The sequence below is a fragment of the Balaenoptera borealis genome (assembly GCF_965194805.1).
Source record: "Balaenoptera borealis genome assembly, chromosome: 3".
Lineage (NCBI taxonomy): Eukaryota > Metazoa > Chordata > Mammalia > Artiodactyla > Balaenopteridae > Balaenoptera > Balaenoptera borealis.
In genome coordinates, this window is record NC_138866.1 from 22,325,156 (window position 1) to 22,349,203 (window position 24,048).

General features: G+C 37.7%; 2 protein-coding genes across 8 annotated transcripts in view; one reads left to right on the forward strand and one right to left on the reverse strand.

Annotated features, from left to right (window-relative positions):
- The window catches only part of CEP128 (centrosomal protein 128), a 444,997-nt gene that overhangs the window by 388,534 nt on the left and 32,415 nt on the right, over positions 1 to 24,048 (forward strand). For 2 of the 3 annotated variants that reach the window (XM_082384675.1, XM_082384676.1), the window contains 2 exons: positions 18,859 to 18,936; positions 22,164 to 22,277. In XM_082384675.1, coding sequence (XP_082240801.1) covers positions 18,859 to 18,936; positions 22,164 to 22,277 — 192 coding nt within the window. Of the gene's footprint in view, positions 1 to 10,549; positions 10,643 to 18,858; positions 18,937 to 22,163; positions 22,278 to 24,048 lie in introns of all 3 variants that reach the window. The other variant, XM_082384674.1, reaches the window with a different exon arrangement.
- The window catches only part of LOC309625350 (uncharacterized protein), a 90,711-nt gene that overhangs the window by 15,101 nt on the left and 51,562 nt on the right, over positions 1 to 24,048 (reverse strand). For all 5 annotated transcript variants that reach the window (XR_014242466.1, XR_014242467.1, XM_082384775.1 and 2 more), the window contains one exon: positions 17,771 to 17,857. Coding sequence is in view for 3 of the 5 variants with exons in the window: in XM_082384775.1 (XP_082240901.1) it covers positions 17,771 to 17,857 (87 nt within the window). In the remaining 2 variants the exon portion in view is untranslated. The remainder of the gene's footprint in view (positions 1 to 17,770; positions 17,858 to 24,048) is intronic.

Genomic DNA, 24,048 nt, shown 5'->3' on the forward strand with positions numbered 1-24,048 from the left:
TTCAATGTTTTCCTCTACTAGCATCTCACTCTCTACCTATATCCGTAACAAAGGCCAGTAGAACACATCCTGACTTGTTTGTTTCATTGTCATCAGACATTAACCAGATAGTCTAAAGCTTATTAAATATAGACTCACTGACTTAAAACACCTAGATTCCGTGAAGTACTCCCCTTATATCTTGTCAGAGAACTTACTGTTTTCAGCTTTTATCCCTATCATTTCTAACTCAGAACTTGTTTTGCTTTGTAATACCCCAGAACTCCACATTAGACATTAGTTTTTCCTTGAAGAAGAGTGTATTTGTTCCCAGACATGAAGGAGTTGACTGAGAGGGTAAGGCAAAAGCCAGGTGATCTCCACATTTCTTAGAGAATGATTAGGATTTGGTGCCCTGAGAGTTCAAAGACCTGGTTGTGAGTCCTGGCTCTTTCACATGGACAACTCACTTAACCCCTCTGATCCTAATTTCTATTATCTATGAATGGGCCTATTACTTGTCCTATTTGTGCACAGATTTGCTGAGAAGATCAAATGAGGTAATGGATGGAAAGTGCTTTTCTAATTTAAAACAAATATTCCTCCCTTATGTGTGCACTACCTTTCCCAGTCACAGGAGCAGTACATGACTAGAAAGATTTGGCTCACTAAACGGGACACTTGCGTTCTGGTCCTAGTTTTGTCACACTGGTTATGTGTCTTGGCACTCTATGTTATATACATTTTACCTCCAAAATTCAATTTAATTATTTCAAATTTAGGGTCTGAGAAATTTAAATTTATAGTTCTTATTTAATAATCCTAATAATTTTAGTTCAACACATTTCTGCCTCCAGATTCAGTTGACCTGGGATAGGACCCAGTAGTTTCTAAAGTTCCTCAGATGATTCTAACGTGCAGTCATGGGTGGGAATCACTGATTTGAGCCATCTTCTTTGTGCCCTTTAAGAATGTGCCTTTACAGTCCATCCCCTAGAGTCTGGTGTTACTCTGCCTTCATGTCTGTTGGATGTAGTCCTATTAATTTCCACTGAGTTAATTTCATGCCTTTTCTACTGATACCATCATGTATTCTGTGCCTACAACATATCATTTCCAATCTACCAAAACAACAGTCATAAGATTCTTTCTCAAACATTATTTAAAAAAAAATTTCCAGGACTCTATTTTGCTTACTTGTAGCTTCTTACTAAAATTTAACCTTGTTGGGCCTAACTTCAAGGGCAAATTTACCCAGTCATGAGCTCACCAAATGATTAATTCTCTGATTTTAATAAACCTTAACGAATTGTCCAATTTACAAAGTAGTATTTTTGGAAACCATATAAAGAGTTTAAAAAACAAATACGTTGTTTTGTAAGTCAGTATTTTGAGCAAATTGGCTATTCAATCAGTTTTCTTTTGACTAAGATATGTAAATTACCTGCCTCCCTCATCTCTCTTCTTGTTTCTCCTCTTTTCTACTTTTGTGTTAGTTCCCCACTCTGTGACATCACACTCATTTCTCCACTCATTTCTTTCATTCATTTCTCTATTCAACAAATGACCACCAACTAACCCATGTAAAGGACTGAGTATAAAGCATGGTTTATCTTGCAAAGCAGCATAGGACAAGTACTTCATGAACTACCAGACTTCATATCAGACTCCACAGAAGTGGTTTACAAAGGCTCCCAGGAAGGAGAAATTAGGTACTAAAAGGATGAACAGGATCTGAGAGGTGATAATAAAAGGAAAAGAGTTTTTCAAGGGTGGTTTAATCTTTATTATACCATCAGGGTCATTTGGACCCAATCTTGGTCTATTAATTTCTTTTGGTAAGGATTGATTTTTTTTTTAATTCTTTTTTTTTTCTTTTTTTCTTTTTTTAGTTCTTACAAAGAGCAAAGAGAAATTTTCCTCATTTTTTTTTTTTAATTTATTTATTTATGGGTGTGTTGGGTCTTCGTTTCTGTGCGAGGGCTTTCTCTAGTTGCGGCAAGCGGGGGCCACTCCTCATCGCGGTGCGCGGGCCTCTCATTATCGCGGCCTCTCTTGTTGTGGAGCACAGGCTCCAGACGCGCAGGCTCAGTAATTGTGGCTCACGGGCCCAGCTGCTCTGCGGCATGTGGGATCTTCCCAGACCGGGGCTCGAACCCATGTCCCCTGCATTGGCAGGCAGATTCTCAACCACTGCGCCACCAGGGAAGCCCATTCCTCATTTTTAAGATAGAAAAAATTCATTCTGTCTTGCAAACACCATGAGTCTATTGAAGCCTATTATAAATCTAAGATGTATAATGAATCTTGGTGATCTTATTTTCTTGAAACATTTTCCTATTTCATCATCCTAGAAATTATTTTATTGGTACTTGTCAGTTGTTCCCAAATATGCTAGAAGAGACCAAAATCATATGAAGATGGAGGGATAAGGGGATCACACAGATGGATGTTGCAATAAGTGACCTAAATCATCACTGTTACATAACATTTCAATTTTCTTATTGTGTTGTCCAAAGTATATCAAGAACTGAAGAGTCTGAGAATTTTACCCTTCTCACCAGTTACCAAGTTAGCCTGCCGTACTTTTATGGATGCTGGAAGAAGACATGAGACAAAGGACTTTACTAGTCACAGCACAGCTGGCCCCATGAGCTGCATGTTTGTATCACTTCCCTTTGCCTCCCAAGTCCCTCAGGGGCAATATGGAGATGGGTCCGGGTGGGCGTTGCACATGCAGTGAATTTGTGTTATAGCTGAGGAACCCTGAGCTTATGTAACCCCAGTCCTATAAAGGGAGCTACAAGAAATTCTACCGAACCTTTGCCTAAGAGGAAGACAGTGTATTTCGAAGTCTGTTTGCTATACAAACATTCTTGAAAAGCTATTCTGGGATAAAAGCCATCATAAGACATGTCGCAATGCCACGGAGAAGTACCTTCCATCAAAATATTGTATTATCTTTCAAGAAGAAGTTTTATAGTCTTTTTCTTTATTATTATTACCTTTATTGGATGCAGGTTGATAATTCAGAATTTCTCATTTTCTCCCATAATGACAAAGAGAAGGAAACTGACAGAGGAAGACATTTCATACTTAATAGATGAATCAGAAGATGAATATAAAGAGAGAGACAGTGGCATTCTAGATACTAATGATGATGGTGAAATTGATTGTATAAGCAAAAGTCAGATTATGAGTCTTCAAATGATAAGATCGTAGATGAATTTTTTGCAAATTCAGAAATCAATGAATGAACAATCTATTTCTGAGGACAAAGAGGAAATAGGGTGCTCTCTTCCAGTTACTTATTCAACAAGAAACACTTCATCATGCAATATTTGGCAACAAGAACCTGGAGCAGTGCATTTGCTGAAAGAATGTGTGACAGTACTCTTTCATCTTTAGTTATGTTTGTGCACCATAATTTACTTCATATGGTTCATAAATGGGCAAACACTGAAAGCAGGTTGTATAAAAATGTGACTGAAAGGAAAAGATAATATAGAAATGAAAATTTTTGTTGGATTGACCATTCTAATTGATACTTATAAATCTAAAAAATGAAAAAAAAATCTGCAATTATGTAGTAAAGAAGACTGCATTATCAATTTTTCAAAAATTAGAAGCAGGGCTCCCCTGGTGGCACAGTGGTTAAGAATCCGCCTGCCAATGCAGGGGACATGGGTTTGAGCCCTGGTCCGGGAAGATCCCACATGTGGGGGAGCAACTAAGCCCGTGCGCCACGACTACTGAGCCTGCGCTCTAGAGCCATGTAAGCCACAACTACGGAGCCCACATGTGCGCCTAGAGCCCGTGCTCCACAGCAAGAGAAGCCACCGCAATGAGAAGCCTGTGCACCGCAACGAAGAGTAGCCCCCGCTCACCACAGCTAGAGAAAGCCTGTGCGCAACAATGAAGACCCAACGCAGCCAAAAATAAATAAATAAATAAATTTATATTAAAAAAGAAAAATTAGAAGCTGTCACATTTTTAGAAGTATTGTGTTTTGAAGAAGCAAGTGCAAGAGAACAAGCCAGAAGTAATGATAAAATAGAACTCATTAGAAATATATTTGAAATTTCTAATCTGTATTTACAAGATGGGTATTTTCCAGAATCATGGATGACAGTTATTCAGTAGTCTGTTGCATTCATACCTTCTAAATCAAGAGAATATATAACATGCTTAACTTCTTACTAAAATTTCTAATAACATTTTTTTTTTTACTATCTCTTTATATTCTTTAAGTAATTTATCAAGTAGCTAAAATATTTTTTTAAAACTTCACCCATTGGGGACTTCCCTGGTGGCACAGTGGTTAAGAATCAGCCTGCCAATTCCGGGGGCATGGGTTCAACCCCTGATTCAGGAAGATCCCACATGCTGCAGAGCAACTAAGCCCGTGCACCACAACTACTGAGCCTGCACTCTAGAGCCCGAGAGCTGCAACTACTGAGCCCACGCACCACAACTACTGAAGCCCGTGTGCTCTAGGGCCCACGTGCAACAATTACTGAGCCTGCGTGCTGCAAGTACTGTGCCTAGAACCCATGCTCCGCAACAAGAGAAGCCACCGCAATGAGAGGCCCGCGCACCGCAGCGAAGAGTAGACCCCGCTCGCCACAACTAGAGAAAGCCCGTGCACAGCAACGAAGACCCAACTCAGCCAAAAAATAAATTAAATTTTTTAAAAAAATCTTAAAAAATAAAAAAAAAACTTCACCCGTTGGACCTGAATAGTAAATGGTGATGACTAATTATTACCGATACACTAAAGATTAAGCAAAGTATGTTGTTGTGTTCCAGGATCTGGGAACAAACTGCCATTCTGTATTCCCATCTCCTTGTTTCTTTGTTTTCTGTTTACTTGTTTGTTTTTGTTATGAATGAATCTCCTGTGGTTCCCACAGTGTTCAAATTGCAACTGACTTCAAGCAATATTACCTATTACCATAAATTTGATAGACCCAGTTTTCACTATCAATAGGCATCTTGTTTGCATCTCCAGAAAGTTCCTTTAAAGCACTGGATTCCCTCTAAGTTTAAGAGGAAGAGACCAGATATATATTTAAAGTTTGAGCTTTGCATGACTGTGATATGTACCTATGTCTGCACCTTCTTAGAAATAATATAGAGCAAAGCTCTTACCTTTGGCCTCCAACTAAAGTTGGGTGGGAGAGAAGGAAGGACAGGGAAAGCAATATTATATAATACTTCAGATTTGCTCTTCCTAACTGATATTCCTCATGGGTGTCATGTCCTAGAATATCTCAAGAAAATTTAGGGAGCAGGCGTCCTCAAAGAAAACGTGGAGTACCTGTCTCATGTAATTGATGTTACTGTTGCAACTTCATTATATAGAGTATATCCCAGAACTCCTGACACACCCATATTCACTTGACAGGATATGGGATTATTCCCAAATCAAATATAAATTATCTAATCTTTCACATTAGCAAATTTTAAAAATATTGTTGCATATATGTAGTTACTGGATGACTGAGAAGCAATTACAGCACCAAATTCAATAAATATTTATTGAGTAGCTATTATGTATTAACACCATAGATTTAAAGAATAGCAAGTAAGGCTTAATCCCTATACTTAAAATTTTCCAATTTAATGGGAAAAGGCAGTTAACAAAAAATTATAAATATTTCTCTCTATTGCCCTAATAACTTATTTTCATTCAGGAACCAAAAGAATATGCTTGAACTAAATCTAGTCAGCTTTAGCAGAATGAAGCCTGATGTAGTGATGTTATAGTTTGATTTGTACATAGTAGGTACTTAGTAAATGCTGTTGGATAAAGGGAAGGCCAGATGTCCTATCCAGTTTCTGTATAATAAATGCTGTGAAATCCTGACTCATTTCCAGAGTATTGCATGTTTTCTAAGTTTTTATAACATACTTTAAATGTCCAAAGTCATATGGTTTTGGCTACTTCAGGGGGTTTGTTGGTTGTTTTTTTGTTTAGTTTCGTTTTTTTTTTTTAAATGTGTCTAGTAAGGGCTACAGAACTCGTTCATTTTAGTTGAGTATGTTAAAAAAGAAGTGGGGGAAGGGAGACTAAGTTCAAAATTTCAAATTGTTTTGGCCAAACCAACTCCTTTTCATACTAACCACCAGGCCACAAAGCTTCATTGTTGTCCAGTTGAATGAATACATGGCTTTCATTTGGAAAAAAGAAAAAAACCTTTCTAGCAATTGAAGTTTCAGGAAGACGATTGTTTGTGGCAAATGTCAGATGAATTTGCTCATCAAATAATATTGTCAGTTGTATAATGCCCAGTGGCTTTCATGGTCCATCTTTCTCAGCCAGGGCTTGCAAATTCAGAAACTAGATGAATTTATTTAAAAATATATACTTTTGCTCACATATACTTCATCTATCCTCTCTTGCCCTTCTGTTCAGCCATTCAGGACATACCTTAACAGAGCCTCTCAAACATACTTAGAATTCACCTTTAACATTACTTGTTTAGGTGGGCTGTCTTCCAAAATGTATTGCTATAACTTCAAATTACTGGTACTTTGAACTAAGTATGGCCTTAAGAGATAGTTCAGTTGAATTTTCAATAGTTTTGAAGGATTCTAGATAGTCTCTGCTTCTGTCTGCTTTGGCAGCAGTCGGCCAGGGAAATGCTTTGTACAGGATCCAAAAGAGTGTTTCTAAGTGTTCAAAAAAGGATTAATTATGAAAGCAAACTTTAAAAGTATAGTCAGAGTTGGTCTCAGTTATTTTTGAATTAAGTCTCAAAGCCACAATGATAAAAATAAAATACCTTGCCTGATTTCTATTTAGATCTGATCTGCCTGTCACCAGAAACTCATCCATATAGGCGGATTAACTGTTCACATGCTGTCTCAGCATCCAAGTGCTGTGTGCAGAGTAATGGAAAATGATTAATTTGTTTTGTCGTTCTTTTTTAGAACGCAGGACAACTATTTAAAAGAAAATAACCCTTTACTTTGAGAACAGAGAAGATTAATTATGTTCACCTCACCGAGGAGCTTTTAAGTAAATTAGCCTGGACCCTACCTCAGCCAGAACAATTATCATTCCTTATCAGTGTTCCATATCAGGACCCTCTGTTCCATGTTAAATATGGAAGAGGCAAATGTGATTGCCTACTTTCGCATATCTTGAGGGCTTGGGGCAAGGGATTTGCAGTATTCAGGGAAGTGATTAGCATTGCTCAGTATCTGCCCTGTGACCAGTGTCATCGTGGCCTCAAGTGGCTAAGCCCCTGTCAGCTCATCCACAGGAGACAGTTTGCTGTTCACATCCCACATTTCCTTATTAGGACCTTATTAGGTCCACAAAAGATTTTATTCTCATCTTCCTCACTTTTACTCTGTCTGGACCATTCAACTCAACTTTACTGTCCCTCGTTTTCTTCCATTTGTTTATTTATTTATTTAATTTTGAGTGTTTAAAAACATTCACTGTCCCTCAAAAAGTCAGGTTTTAAATTGTACTTTTAGAAAATAATGTGTGCTACATGTATGTTTCTACAGCATTTATAAGTTCTAAATGAATATTTATTGATCTTCGTGTTGAGAAGGTTTTTTGTTGTTTTTTTTTCCCCCCATAAAACTAAAATCTATTGTGTATAATAGCAAGTACTCAGCCCTGGAAATTAAGGAAGAATATAGTCCTGCCTTTAAGAAATTTGCTGTCTACTGAAAGGGACAAATAGACAGGAAGTGATTAGACAGGTGATAGGAGGCATGTGTGTGCATGGGAAGCACTGAGGATGGGTACCCAACACACACTTTAGGAGAGATGTTCACAGAGTAATAACTAGTATTATCGTTATAACAATAGCTAGTGTTTATTGAGTGCTTACTAGTGCCCTTCCCCATTCTGAGTACTTTACATATGTTAATATATTTGATCCTTAAAATAGTTCTACGCTATGGGTGTTATTATCATTCCTGTTTATAGGTGAAGAAACTGAGTCCCAGTGCAGAGGATCAGGAACTTCCGTAGGCACACATGGCCAGTAGGAAACTAAACCAGGGTTTCAACTCGGACCACTCAAGAGGCCATGCTTTTAACTGCCATGTTAGAGGAGGTAGTAACCAAGCCAAGTCTTGCAGAAGGACAATCAGTGGGCTAATTTAAGCAGCATGTAGAGGATATTCCAGACAGATGGGCCTTCACGTTGTCGACTGAAAAAAAACAAACAAAACAAACAAACAAACAAACAAAAAAGCACAACCTAAAAGTCGAGAATTATGTTTTCTTTGGTAATCTTACTGAGGACTATATAATCGGGATTTAGCCTCTCAGATAGCTCTGAGGAACTGTTTCAAAGAGGTAAGGAAGGAGCCAAGATATATAGGAGTTTTTGCTGGGAAAAAAAAAAAAAGAAAAAGTCAGACATCGAAAGATTGCTGCTAATCACAAAAAACAGACATCTCAAGTTAATGATTTTAGTGTTTTTCTATGTATGGGAAGATGAATGAGTCCAGGTTCATTGAAATTATTGCTTAGATATGCATCTTAACTATCTAGGGCCAGTATCCTGTTTATCTCCATCCTGAATTCCCCTCAGGGCACATCATTGGAGGTGGCTGCATTGGCTGATGGATTGCTGGCAGGCTACATTTGTTGTTTACCAGAATGGCAGCAACATTTGTTTGGTCCACAGTGTGCAAAGTCATGATGGCACAGAAACTTTGACAGAAGCAAAAATATGGAATAACATTTATGGTAATAGAACCAGAAGCTAATTAGCAGCATCTAGATGAGGGCAAAACTGTAAAATCATTTTTCTGTTTTAATTCTTTTTAATTAGGGCAGTTATAAAATGAAAAAAAAAAAATGAAAAGCAAGTTCTTCGCCTGCTTTTGGAAGTATCTGTTCTAAAAATACAAAATGACAAATATTTGGAGTTAGTAATTTGATAGGGCAAATACCCAAGATGACAGAAATATCTTTCTTCCTGTTTTCCTTATGCAATCATTAGCTTTGCTTTCTGCCACAGAAGAATGAAGGTTTTTCCACCCCACAGGTGTTCTTGGGTAAATAGTAATCCCTAAGTGGTTTTCTCCTTATTTTACTTTCTCTTTATAGAAAGCCATTTTTCTTACCCTTTCCAACCTTTCAAGCTCCCAACCTACTACGGGAAGAAGTTAAAGCTACAGCAGACTAAATCTAGAGACAGAAGGGCTCTTAGAAATTTTTAGATCCTTCTTTCCCATTTTCCTGATTTGGAAACTGAGATCCATGGGTTAAATGATTTTCCCAGGTTCATATAACTGGTAATGGCAAACCTGAGATGTAACTTTTTATCTCCTGATTGCTACTCAGTGAGCTTTCCCACTGTACCTTGCTGCCTCAAATATATCTTGATGTCCTTAAACAGAAGGCTACCACAAATAAAAATATTATCTGAATAATCTAAATAATCTATCATTATTAGAGAAACTATTTTGTGGACATTTAAGACATTTTCAGAAGTTTATGGTCAGAATGCCTATTCTTGAGATGTAAGAGTATTTGGGGTAAATCAAGAGCTTCAGGTGTGGCACCATTGCCCTTCTGGGGATTCAGTACATTCTCCCAATAAATTTCTCAGGGAACTCCACCCAGATGGCACCCCTGACGTGGGTCTCAGAGTTTCCACTGCTCAGCAGGTCCCCAACCTGGGAGTGAGACGCCTTGCGCCCTTCTCAAAATACTCCCAAACTCCACCAATTCTTCCCTTGCTTGGGGCTCAGGGGCCAGCAGTCTGCAAACAGCATCAGAGGTGCCTTTTAGAGCATGTCACTCCTCTGCTGAAAACCCTCAGAAGACCTTCTGTCTCATTCAGAATTAAACACACTTACTTCACTGTGGCCTAAAGGCTCTGTAAGATCTTACCATAGGCATCTTCAGCCTCATCTTGGGCTCTCCCTCAGCTCACCTGTAGAACAGTGTCTGCTATAGAGTAGGTGTTTAGTAAGTGCTTGCAGATTGAATAAATGGGTAAATCCCTCCCGTGCATTGAGTAAGATGCATTCGTTCACTCAAGAAGCAGTTATTGAATACCTTTTCTGTGGAAGCACTAGGTGGCCTGTGGGTACAGTGGGGGGCAAAGACAGACATTCCCCACCCGGAGGATGCTTGCTGCCCAGTGTCAACACAAGCGTTTATTAAATAACCGCACAAATACATGTAACACTAGTACTCCAGTACTTGTTGCAAAGGAAAGGCTCATGACTTAACTGAGAGCTTATTTGACAGAAATCAGTGAAGGCATGGGTGCCTTCCCTGAGGAAGTGATGAAAGATAATAAAAATTAACCAGTTCACTTAAGATTTATACATTTCATAACAAATTAATGTAAATTTTACATTAAACATATTCAAGTGGAATTAATGGTATGCATGCTGAGGTCTTTAGGGTAAAGTGTACTAATGTACACAGTTTACTTTGTAATGCATCCAAAAAAGTTGGGTTAATGGATAGACGTGGGGATGGATAGATAAATATGTGATAAAGCAAATATAACAAAATGTTAAGAGTAGAATTTAGGTGGTGGGTATTTGTGTGATCTCCGTAAATTTCTTTCAGATTTCCTGTATGCTTGAAAATGCTCCTAATGTTGGGGGGAAAAGTTATAACCAGATAAGGAGACTGCAGGGAACATTCTCCACCGAGGGCACAGTATGTACAAAAGCAATTTATGTGCCATTACAATTCTATTACTTTTATGTGTTGGATGATGTCTGTAGAACAGTAATGTATTTCTAAATATTGGATATAGTTTTAATTAAGTTTGCCTTGTTTCTGCTTTGTACTCTGTTGACTAATCTTTATTACTAATTTTAGATTGTAAAATTTAGATTGTCACTGACCTCCTTTTCTCCATTTGAGAATTCTTGAGCTGACAGTCCTTCACAGAATCAGTTTTTTTTTTAATACTATTTAGAAAGTACTTGACAGTTTTCGATGTACTTTCACATTCACTCTTACTCTATAATCACAGTTACTCTATGAGTATGGGATAATAAAGACCATCATTAGTTATCCCCATTTTGCAAATAAAAGACTGAAGCTTAGAAGGGCAGGGGAAAGTGATACTCCCCAAACCACAAAATACAATTAACGTTGCTGGAACTGTGCATCTCCACAAATGAGATAGGCTGACTTCTGGTTCAGCATCCCTTCCACCTCAACACTGTCCTCCATCAGCCAGCTTGAAACACGTGACTGGGACCAGTCAATCCCACAAACATAGTTTCTTTATCTGCCACCTTAAGCAGAAATTGCTAAACTCTCTCTTTCAGCAAACACTTGCTTATACTGTTTGCCCATTATTAACATGCAATCACATTTTGGGGGCAAAAGTTCTTAAAATTTCTTTCCTTTGTTGAGTACATTTAGTTTTCAATTTTAAGAAATGAAATGATTTCACAGAAATTAAAGTGTGGATCTCAAGACCCTCCTCCTTATAGACTGGTTGTAAGGGCCCAATTCGTTATCTAGCATACAGAGAACACTAAACTAGTCCTCATTATTCTTTGTGTGTTATTTTTCCTTTATATCAGGAAAAATATTTAAAGAGGGGATCTCAAGGGGAAGAGAGATGTTTCTTTATTCCTTCTGTCTTCCTTTCTCCTTCAACTCATTCTTGGTGTTCTCTTATTGGAAAAAAAATCCCCAAATTAAGGTAATAATAAGATCATGGGTTGACTATAATTCATAATTTGGTTATGTCTAGAAACAAGTAAGCAATAATCTGGAATGACAGATTCTGTAGGTTTTTTATAGTTCTTCACTGAAAAAAATTACTGTGAACGAGAGTTGGAAAATACCTAGAAAGCCTTCTTTATTCAAATTTTCTAGTGAAGCTATTCTACCTATTCTCAAATTTCACAAATTTGTGCTTTTTAAAGGAGATCTTCTACCACGTTTGATTAGAATGGTATTATATGAAGACACATAGAATTTGTTGTTGACAAAAGTTCTGGATTTTAGATCAAATAGAGTCACTGATGCCATGTTGCCACATTAACTGGTGTTTTTTTTTGTTTGTCTTTTTAACAAGCCTTATGTACCCTCTTACCCTGAGACTCATGTAAACACTTCTAAGTGGGTGTCTTATTTTTAAAACTCTCTTAAAGTGAAGCCAAATCCGGCCTCTGTACCCTGACACCAAATTAAATCTTGGAGACAATCTTCTTTGGGTGAAGTAGAAAAGAACAGCTTTACTGCTTTGCCAGGCAAAGGGGCCACAGCGGGTTTGTGCCTCAAAAACTGTGTGTCTCAACATGGAGGCGATAGTGAGAAGTTTCATGGTAATGGTTCAGAGGGGGTGTGATCAGCTCGCAGACACTCTTCTGATTGGTCGGTGGTGAGGTAAGTGGGAGTCAGCATCATCAACCTTCTGGTTCCCACCCGTCTGGGGTCTGCCTGCTTGAGGGCAGCATACCATTAATTTCTCCCACCTTGTGGGGCTTTCAGTATCTGCAGAACAGCACAGATATTGTTATATAGGTATATCCCTTAATGGGGAACCAGGACCCTGCCCCGAGGCTGCATTTTTGTTTCTCTTGACTGTTCCTCCCTTGTCTCCACAAACCCTCCCTTCTCTAATTAGCAACTGTTTGAACCTTCTCACTGGAACTCAGGGAAGGTCATGGAGGCTGAATGAAGCCTATTTCCTGTTATCAAGACGTGGGGGACACAGAAAGGCTTTTGTGCCCAGGAGCCCCACAGGGTCCTGCTCAGTATCAACAGTACACAATCTAGAAATAGAGGACTCCTCTGATATTCCAAGAAATCCACACAACTTTGAGCTCTGAGGCTCTTTGAAGGATGTGTGTCTACGAAATGACTTTGCCAGCCCAGTCTCTGCTACTTTTCCACTTGGTTCCAGCAAGTGTCTTATACAGTTTGGATGAAAAGAGGACCCTGTGAAGCCAATATAGCTGTGCTGGATCTAGTCACCTCAAGTGAAAAGGCAGACAGTCTCTCTTTTTCATGATCTCACTCTTCCTCTCCTTCAAACTTGTTTACTCAGGTCCTTTTACCATCTTTCAGCCATTTGTCAAAAAAGTTTTGAAGTGGATCTCTTTCCAAATGAAATGGAATTGCATTTTTGAACCCAAATAAACTGCTTCATAACCTCATGTATTTAATATCTATATAGTGCCAAAAATGCACACATTTTTAAAATAAAAATATAGACACCATATCCTTTAATCATCCAAACCCAAAACATATGATTTCAATAGCACTATAAGAAAATGGTGGCTGTTATATGTTAATAAGAAAATAAACATGTACATTTTTACAAAGAAAAGTATATTCTGTTTCGTAAGCTTTCTCTACAGGAGACAGGAATCTAAGAATTGCAGTGAAGCCCCTTCTAATTCCTAATAGCTGCTACTTATGTTGTCATACTATATTATTAAATTTCCCTCAAGTCTGAAGCAAAGGAACACCTAAAGAAAAATATACTGTGGACCAGTACAAACTGTTCAACCCCATAGCAGTTTGGTGTGTGTTGAAGATTTTGGAATAGTAAAATTGCCAGCTGATTCATTGCCCCTTCCAACAGATATCTAAACACGCCTGCTGTAGGTACAAAAGCCGTAAGTCCTAACAGACAGGATTTCTGAATTTCACTGTTGTTTCTGCCACTGGATCTTGCCCTTAGTCTAGAGAAAATAAATGAAATAGCAAACTTTTGCTTCTAGGTTTTTAATACAGAGGCCAAGATTCAGTGGGTTGATTAGAACACGGTAACTCTGCCTTTGTCTTTATGTGGCCAACATTTGTTGAAGCACCTCTTGTGGACAGATAGTGTGCTATCCTAGTGCTAAATGTTACAAAAAAAGAAAAGGGGGTATTAGTATCATAAAAATCAATCTCATACCTAATGTCCTCTAATCAACAGAAAGACTGTCCTGACCCCTTGTGTGTGTGTATATATTGGATGCATGGTCTTGAGCACAGACCCTTCAGCACTGGCAAGATGAAATTCTTCCTGGAATTCTTCCTTAAGACTTCTTTTTCCAGAAGCAAGCTCATCAAGGACATATCTTCAAAGTTCTAGCTGCTGAGAGTTGATAGCTAACAAGGGATTAGGAATTTACCTAAAGCAGGCGCTATTACACCCGCTGGTTGCTGTCCTTTTCAATTGGTGATTTGCCATGAAAATATTTATATAATAACACTGACATTTCTGCATTCAGACTGCTTGGATTTGCATACCAGTTTTGCCACCACATGACTGTGAGGAAGTTATTTACGCTTTGGTCCTCAGTTGTCTCATCTGTAAAATGGGGATAACCTTAGTATCTACATTATACAGTGGAATGAGGATTAAGAATTGTATTCAAAATTGAATTACATTTTTTTTTTAAATAATGTGAGTTTTTTGTTTTTTGTTTTTAATTTATTTTTGGCTGTGTTGGGTCTTCGTTTCTGTGCGAGGGCTTTCTCCAGTTGTGGCAAGCGGGGGTCACTCTTCATCATGGTGTGCGGGCCTCTCACTATCATGGCCTCTCTTGTTGCGGGGCACAGGCTCCAGATGCGCAGGCTCAGTAGTTGTGGCTCACAGGCCTAGTTGCTCCGTGGCATGTGGGATCTTCCCAGACCAGGGCTCGAACCCGTGTCCCCTGCATTGGCAGGCAGATTCTCAACCACTGCGCCACCAGGAAAGCCCTGAATTACATTTTTATAGTTAGTCTTTCATTATCCTACTAAACAGGATTAGGAGTAATTGATCATTTGCTTCCTAGGCCAGTGGAAGTCCAGCTCCTTAAGCCTCTGAGATAAAGCAAGTACTATAAACAGTGTATTGTATCAGTTCTTTATGAAACGGAGTCTTAATTGTGAATTTCTCTGTTTTCAAATTAGATATGAAATTTATTATCTTGTAACATTTTCAAAAGAGAAACACTCTTTAAACCCCCATGTGAATGTCCAATTTAGTTCTTCTAGAAAATTGATTTAAGAAAATTAAAGACAGGTTAAGCACCTGTCATTTCCTGGTGCCATTATTCATAAACTTGAGAAATTGTTCCCTTAATTCTACCAGTGGAGACTTATATGTGCCCTTTAATGCATTCAACCATGTAAGGCAGAAGTAATTAATCAACTTAAAAAATAAAAAGTTTCCCTGACTCTGCATGAGATATTTTGCCCTAGGAACTGGCATGCTATAGGTCCTCACGGCACCTTTAAAATCCAAGCAAGTTCCCTATTTAGACTTCCCATCTGCCATTAGTTCTTGTCTCTCTAGCACAGTTAGCTTTCGGGGAAAAGTGAACTTGAAATGCCACGTAATGTGACAAGACTCTAAGCACAGAATCCCAGCCAGTCTCACATTAAAAAACAAAAAACGGAGTTTGAACGTGCATATGCATACTTTTAAGTCTATATGACAACGTGGTAGGTTTAAGCACACTAACATGCATATAGAGGGAGAGAAGGCCAGAAAATAAATGTACTCCCCAAATACCACTTAATCATGAAATTATGAGACCTGAGGTGACTGCACGCCTGGACTCATTATCTTCATTACTTTATGTCTTATTGTTGCAGATGCCTTAGAAATCTCAGCATCTGTACATGTAATTTCCTTAAAATAAATGCAATTAACTTTTTTCTTTGTATAATTCTTACATCTTTTACATATGCATATTCTCCCTCCAGTAAATTAAAAGTTCCTGCAGAAGAGAAAGTGTGCCATCTACGTCTTATGGATCTTTTTGTGGTATCTAGATATACATTTGGTGTTACTTAACTGACTAGAATATAAGGATGAAGAGAAGGACATGTGTACCACAAAGGATTTCTGATATTGAGCAAGATATTGAGAAACAATCCATAAATGGAATATAAAATAATCACAACTACAATAGATGAAGAGAAAGTATAAAGATGTTAATGGAGACGTGGGGGGTTAGGGGAGGGAAGTAGAAAAATAACCGGTTAAGAAAGAAGAAGCCAAGCAAATTTTTAAGGTTGAAGGTTTACTCAAAAAAAGTAGCCATTTGAATATGTACCCCCAAAACATAATCAAATAGAATAAACCAGTATGTGTAAACATGCTAGGAAAAAACCTTTTTAATGCATCACCTGATTGATTGAAAATTTTAAGCAAAAATATTTGCATAACCTGCTAGCTTTACAGTAGGGAAAGAGATCATTTGCTTATTTTAAGATCAAAATGAGTATAACATATTTAACCCAGATTCAGAGGGTCACTTTTGAATGAAAAAAATTATGGGATGGAAAAAAAGGAAATAAAGTTTTAAAACTACAAGTTGTACCGAAACCATTGTTTATGAAGAAGATTTTATCCAATGCATAAAATTTTGCTTTAAAATCACCATGGCATTGATTTGGATTTTACTATTCAAGGGCCAATATAATTCTTGAGGAAAGCTATAATTTTACTATTTAAATGAATATAGCATATATGGTGACTAAAACTACTAGTTCTCCTAAATCTACACATTAGGGCCTATGTTAAGAAACATGCCATTTTTTTAATTGCAGTATAGTTGATGTACAATGTTGTGTTAATTTCTGCTGTATAGCAGTGACTCAGTTATACGTATATATACACATTCTTTTTTATATTCTTTTCCATTATGGTATATCTCAGGATATTGGATATAGTTCCCTGTGGTATACAGTAGGACCTTGTTGTTTATCCATTCTATGTATAAATAGTTTGCAACTACTGACCCCAACTTCCCAGTCCATCCCTCTCCAGCCCCCCACCCCATACCCCCAATCCCCAGCAACCACAAGCCTGTTCTCTATGTCTGTGAGTCTGTCTCTAAGAAACATGTTATTTTGATTAATCTTTCCTATTCATGAAATAATTAAATAAAGCTATTTAAAATGCATGGCAGTTTGAGTTGAGCACATGCCACAAAAAAGACTAACAGTGTGTTAAGCGGAAGGAACAAACTACTTGGAAGGAACAAAATACTAAGTCTTTTAAATGGAACTCGAAAAGGAAGTTTAAGTGGAACTTGAAAAGTTATGAATGTGAAGAAACAGCATGTACAACTTCCAATTTCAAAATGGCCAAAGTAAGGATGTTTCTACTACTCTCTCAAAAATCACATTAGAAGAATACAAATATGAAGAGATAGAAACAGTGGTTTACATGTTGACAACTAGAAGACAACTATAATGCCAAGTCAAAGAACATCGAAAGAAGAAGGGTAAAATGCCTCATAACAGAGGTGAAACCCAAATGCCTGTCAAGGGGATAGCTATGGAAAGCAAATTTTATTCACCCTGTAGAATTTCTGAAAGGCTTTTGAGCTAGTGGTACCCTTTTATTGCAGAAGGAGAGGGTGGAAATGAGTACATTGAAAGTGTCTTCAGGGAAGAGTTAGACCCTCCACTGTGTCTCCATCCCTGCTCCTCCACAAACCCTGCAGGAGATGTAAGGCTATGCTCTGGAGAAGCTCTGGATGGGAGGTGAAGACAGAGAACAGCATCAGGGTGAGAGAGGGATAGGAAAAGTAGATGAAAGTGAGTATACCAGATGATGAGAACACCAGTTCCTAACCCAGGCTAGTTCCAAAAAAATTGAACTCCCCTGAGAAAAAAACCCTGACGCACATATAATTTGGGGCCTCCTCCCACCAAAAAAAAAAAAGAAAAGAAAAAAAGCCATTTGACCATCTGATTAGCCTATTATTAAATTACATAATTCTCAGGTATTATTTGTAATAAATTCTATGCTATGCATTGGTAGCTAACAAACCATGAAATCTTATGGCTTAGCACCATAAAAGTTGATTTTTCACTCACATTAAGTCCAATATGGTGGGCGGCTCTCCTCTCTCCTGTAGCTCTGCCATCCGGAATATGTGGCCTCCAGGGTCCTTATGGCAGGGTCTGAGGTGGAAAAGGGAACACACAGACTCTTAACTGTCTCAGTCCAGAAGTGACACATGTCACTTTCCTTCATAATCTATTGTGCAGAACCGTTCACGTGGGAGATGTAGGGGAGTATGTGGAATAGTGGGTGGTCACTAACTTCCTGACAGCTCTGTGCAAACTTACGTCCAGGTTCTTGCAGGACACTTTCTTCCCATGCGCAGCCCTAGGGTTTATTTTTTATTTCATTGAATAATTACAATTCGTTTTAAATGTAAAAGCTAATATCTGTGTGCCTACCCTGTGACAGGACTAAGAATACAGGGGTGTATATGGTATAGTCTCTGGTCTCAAGGTTAGAATAACCTAACCTCTTAGTTCAACATCTGCTTTGAAATAATTTTCAGAGCATTCCCTCTTAGTGGTTATATCAGTATGTGTAAATCAGTGACTAGCTAATCAAAGACTGTAGAAGTTATTGATTTGTAATCAACGGGACCTTGTGTCCCTGTCGCACATATTTAATTTCAGATTATTTCTTCCAAGTCTTTTGAGAACTACTCCTTTCCGTTTTAACTAAAATTATTGTTGAGAGCTCTTTTCTTCTTTATAATGGCAACATGTGAGGATCTCTAATATGCTCCATAGATAAGTAACTGCAAATTCATCTATTTCTCAGTATTACCTTATGATTTATTTCTGATGTTCACTGAAGCAGGTTTGTAAATTAATATGAAATTCTCTATAGAAAGTTTGATAGTATATCAGTTGCAAGCAGTTATCTAGGAGGAGCTTTATATTCAAATCAGTCTTGCAAATGCATATCATATTCTTCTTGAAAAATTTTTTTCTGATTTAGAAAGATACATTTATCTTAGACATACTATTTGTTATTTGACTCTCTAAATCTACAGCTTGAACTGCTTATACCAATGGTACAACTGATTTTTAGTACTTGGATTCTGAAAGTATTAATCAATTTTTCATAATGTTTGCTTGCCTTGTGTTTTCTTTTCTAGAGTACCCGAGTGGCCTTAGACCATCTGGAGTCTGTGCCTGAGAAACTGAGCCTACTAGAAGATTTCAAAGGCTTCAGAGTGAGAAAGAGTTGGCTTTTCTCTTTCAGTATTTTTATCTGAGTGAGAACACTTGACATCTTCCTGATGTGCAAAGAAAATTGTAGGGAGGGAGGAAAGACCAAAAAACACTGGGGACTCTTAACATTCAATCTTATCAGAGCTTATTGACATTTCTGAAGCCAGCATCGAAAATAATGGAACTTACATATTCGCACAATATAGGAAAATAGAGGCTTTTACCCTATTACCAGAAGCTCATTTGGCCCCCTAAAGCTTTAACTATAATTTAGAAAAACCTAAGAATTGAAAGGAATTACACATTCCTTTTAATTCTTTTAAAAGAATTCAATGACTTTTTTGATAAACAATTTTAATTTATGAATTATCTTCTTTTTTTAAATTATAAATTTCCAGAGTACTGTTTGTCTTAGAGGTACAGTAGTGCACAGGTTATCCCTGTACTACAATATATGAATTCAGATCCACATAGAATTTTAGATTTTATATCCAATGCTGTTTATCGATAGAACTCTAACCACAAAGGATTTTATTATCAAGCCAGTTAATTACATGTCGGGATTTACCTACTGTAAATATAACCCTGACACCCAGTCCTGCCAGACAAGGTCCAGGCCAGACAGCACATGTCCCCGTAGGGATGCATACATTAATGGACAGTTTTAGTGATTTGTAATTTCTTGACCCTGTATGAACAAACAAAGATGAGAGTTTCTCTTTGAAAGCCATTTAACTGTTTATTTCACGTTAGCTTTAAAATATAACTTATATATAGATTCTGCTTAACTCTAACATATTATTTGAGGATATAGTGAGTAAGAAATATAACCAGATCATGCCATGTTGATTTATTAGAGGTACTGATATGCTGTAACTTTCAAGGTCTACCCTATCTTAAAATTTCATTAAGTGTATTTTGCTAGTTCAGTAACTAAACATTTTTGAGTGGGATCTAGGGTTGAGCTGACACATCTAGAAATCTAGAATATCACTTATAGAATAAAGCCAAGTGTTTCTAGTATATTTTACTAAAGTTTTAATTCTTTCTCATGACTTAATTGCATATTTGCAGTCTAAATCGCTATCAAAGAATTATGAAACCAGTGTTCAAGAAGATGTAATTTCTTTTCACCCTTATATGACCCGATGTGGAAAGCAGACAATATATTACACCCATGTCCTTTCCAGTTTTTTCTTCTTTAGCTAATAGAAGTTATCTAAGTGAATGAAGGGCAAGCACCAGAAGGTATTAGAAACAAGTGGCATTTGCCATTGAAAAACTAATGCCTGTCTTACACCAGCATAAAAAAAATAAAGTTTAACCTCCAGTGACAGCTCATTTTTCCCCCAGTGGTCTACATTAAACAGAATGTTCATAAGAGTAGTTTAAAAGTTGTGTTCTCTACTATTGCCAAAAATGTTTTATTATTTTTCATCTTATAGGCTAGTGATTATCTACAAATCTAGCTTATATGTGCACACACTCACATAGGAAGGTGCCTATATAGTGAAACTTTTAGGGACAGTGCTTTTCAAAATTCAGAATTGTACTTTCCAGTATTAGTCATTAAAATTGAAACCTTTACCTTTAAAAGGGAAAGGAGTTCGTTAGCAAGTATTATACACTGCCATGTGGCAGGCAGTAGCTAAGTACTTTACATTACATTTCTTCAAATCCTCAGAGACACCCTACAGATTGGCATTATTTTCCCCCATTTTACAGCTCAGGAAACTGAGGTTTGGGGTATGTAAATTAGAGAAATCTATGATCTACTTCTCTGTGTTTACAGCAAAGCCCACCTGCTTTGCCCTACTGCCTGTAGCTTGAAACCCATTCTATATGTACTCTAAAGCCATATGTATGATTAAAAAGAGGTCATGTAATCAATTTAATGAAAACAACTAAACATAGCCTTAAATAAAAATACGTGAAGCCTTTAGGTTTTTAGACATAGATTATATTTTTCAAAACCCCTAAACTTTCTAAAATTCAGTACGCTGTTAACAAGAGTTCAAAGACCTAAGTTCTGGTCTATGCTCATGCACCAGACAAAATCACTTAATATCTCAGGGAATATTTCCTCATCCATAAAATATGAGAGACTTGAACAATATTATCTCTGTTGTTCCTCCTCACACCAGCATCACTAGCATATATGTGAAAATGCATTTCACATATTCTTTTGGCAATACTGTAGTCTATGACTCTTAAGTATGAATACAGACCTCAACTTATTTAGATGGTTTTGACTTTATTCTTATTTAAAGGTGTCATAGTCTCTCTCATTTTTTTCCCCCTTATTTTGAAAGAAGCGGTTCAACTCCACAATCCTACATTTAAACATTACATATTTGATATGGAGGAGAGGGAATAGCATTGGGTTCCAAGCCCAATCTGCCACAAATTGCCTAGCCTTGGACAGGTCATTCTTAACTTACCTGGGCTGTAACTTTTTTTTTTTTTGAATAAAAATGAGAAATTTGGAATTCTAATACCCCTTCCAGTTTGAACATTCAAAAAGTTCTTTGGGGCTATTTGGGGAACTAAATCCCATAGGTGATTTTTCTTACATATGAAAATCAGTTGCCCTAATTCTAATTTCTCCCTAATTCATAATAGAAATGTCTAAATAACTGGCGGTGGTGACTTATTTGCTGTGTTCTATCCTCTCTCCCCAGAATGAAGGAAAAATAGAAAGGAAGGAAGGCAGGCCCTGGAAATTTTTTCTGTCTTAATTTATTACCTGAATTTTTTTATGTTTTTGAGGGCAGATGAGCTATCCTTAGGTTTAAAAATCTGTGTGATGTAATAGTTAAAAGTCAGAATGTTGAACAAAGAGAATATTTTGATGCCAAGTACTATTCCAAGGGATAGTATATAACATCCCAAAGTGGCATGGTATCATTAAGTTCCATCTTTGGACAACTCACTGTTAATTAAACCTTTTTCCCTTCCTTCAACTAAAGGAAGGAAGTCATTTCAGATTGGCCTGGGGACTAGCAGTGAAAAGAAATGCTAATAACCAACGTGGGACCCTGTTTTTATTTTCATGATAGCATCCAAAGTGATCGTTTTCTTCTTTATCCTTGGGAACCTATGATTCCTCTATATATCTCTCTCAACGGCTATAATGATTAATCATCTATGTATCAAAACTTTCTTATTTTAATTTCAAGCACTGGTTTTTCTTTCATCTACCAGTTTAGACCCTTTGTTGTTTTTGCAGGGTTCGCGCAGTTTATCTGACAGAATTGACGGGAGATATTCTAAGTACAGAGTTCACAGAGAATCTCTTCAGCAGCGGCTGGATGACACCAAGTACAGAATCCAAAGCTTCAAAGTAATGCCCTTTATATACACTTTCAGTCTTTGGGCGTTATTCATGTTTATGGCTACAGCTTTCTAAGCAGCTGCTGTAGGTTTTGTGTAAGGGTACTACTTATAAAAGATATTTCTTGATGTAGGAGATAGATTTTCAATTCTGTAGAAGTAGAGAATAGAAATCCAAAGATTGTGTTTATAACTTTTTACCTGAGAACTCATCTTTAAGTTTATGCCATTGTTACTTAATATGTTGTTTGTCTATGGGAATTGATGCTGCTTAAGAAATCCTGAGCCAGGAAACCTCTGGTCTCTAGAATGGTCAGAGGCTTAGTGTGGATGGTGGCCCCCCTCAATACGTAAGTCCAACTACTCTCGGTGCTGAAGTCCCCAGTAGGTGAAGTAACACATAGTATTGCATAGCGTTGGCAGTTACAGTCATTCCTTTCATAAGAATAAGAACTCCATATTACTACTTCAGCCTATGGTTCACTAGTGTGGAACCAACATAGGAGACTGGGAAGATCTGACCATATTGACAAAAAGCCTACCATTCCCTAGAGTCTGTCCAAGATCCATGTGGGGTATGGGTGACTTTAAACTCATTTGACCCTGAGGTTATTAGCCTAGAGCAGGGCTTCTTAACCCCGGCATTAGTGACGTTTGTGCCAGGTAATTCTTTGTCGTAGAGGCTGTCCTACGCATTGTGGGATGTTTAGCAGCATCCCTAAGAATCTACTTACTAGATACCAGTAGCATTCCCCATCCCGAGTTGTGGCATCTAAATGTGTCTCCAGATATTGCCAAACATCCCCTAGAGCAGCGGTCCCCAAACTTTTTGGCACCAGGGACCAGTTTTGTGGAAGACAGTTTTTCCACGGACAGGGCAGGGGGTGGGGGGGAGTGAGGGATGGTTCAGGCGGCAATGCGAGCGATGGGGAGTGATGGGGAGCGGCTGATGAAGCTTCACTTGCTCGCCCGCCGCTCACCTCCTGCTGTGCGGCCCGGTTCCTAACAGGCCATGGATCGGTACCAGTCCACAGCCCAGGGGTTGGGGACCCCTGCCCTAGAGGGCAAAATTGCCCCCCATCGAGAACACTGACCTAGAGAGAATCCATCTATATTCTAATGTACACTCCAAGTTGATTTAGAAAATAAAAAAAACTAAAGGTTCTTTTGGCTCTTTTATATATTCTTACAAACTTCAATATATATGAATATTCATTACACTGTATATATTCACTTATTTCAGCCAAATATAATTATTTTTAAGATGCTTCTTGCCTCCTCTGAATATAATTGGATAGAATGCTCTGAGGATATAAAGACAGTATTCATTTACATAAGTCCTCCCTAGCATGCTTAAAATGAGCACTTCACTTCCCCATCTCAAACAAAAATTTAACACAATTATGCCATGTTATTTATACCCTTATTGTAAAGAGGGCATCCTGTGGCTTTGTGCTTTTTTACCTTTGCTTTTTATATTGGTATTATTTACTATAGTAGTGACCTTGTTGTCTCATATGGTGAATTTTAAATTGTCTTCCAACATTCTCATCAGGTCCCATATACTCAAGCATTTCTCCACCACTGAGAGGAGTGCCACTAACTTTAAACAGAAGTGAAAGGCTTAGGTAACAAGAGCAAATAATAGTAACGACTCATTATTGAGCATATATTAGAACAAACTACAAAAAATTGCTCTTTTTGCATGTGTCTCATGCTTTATGTGCATTACCTCATTTAATCCTCACAGCAACCCTGTCAGTTGGCACCATTATTTTTCC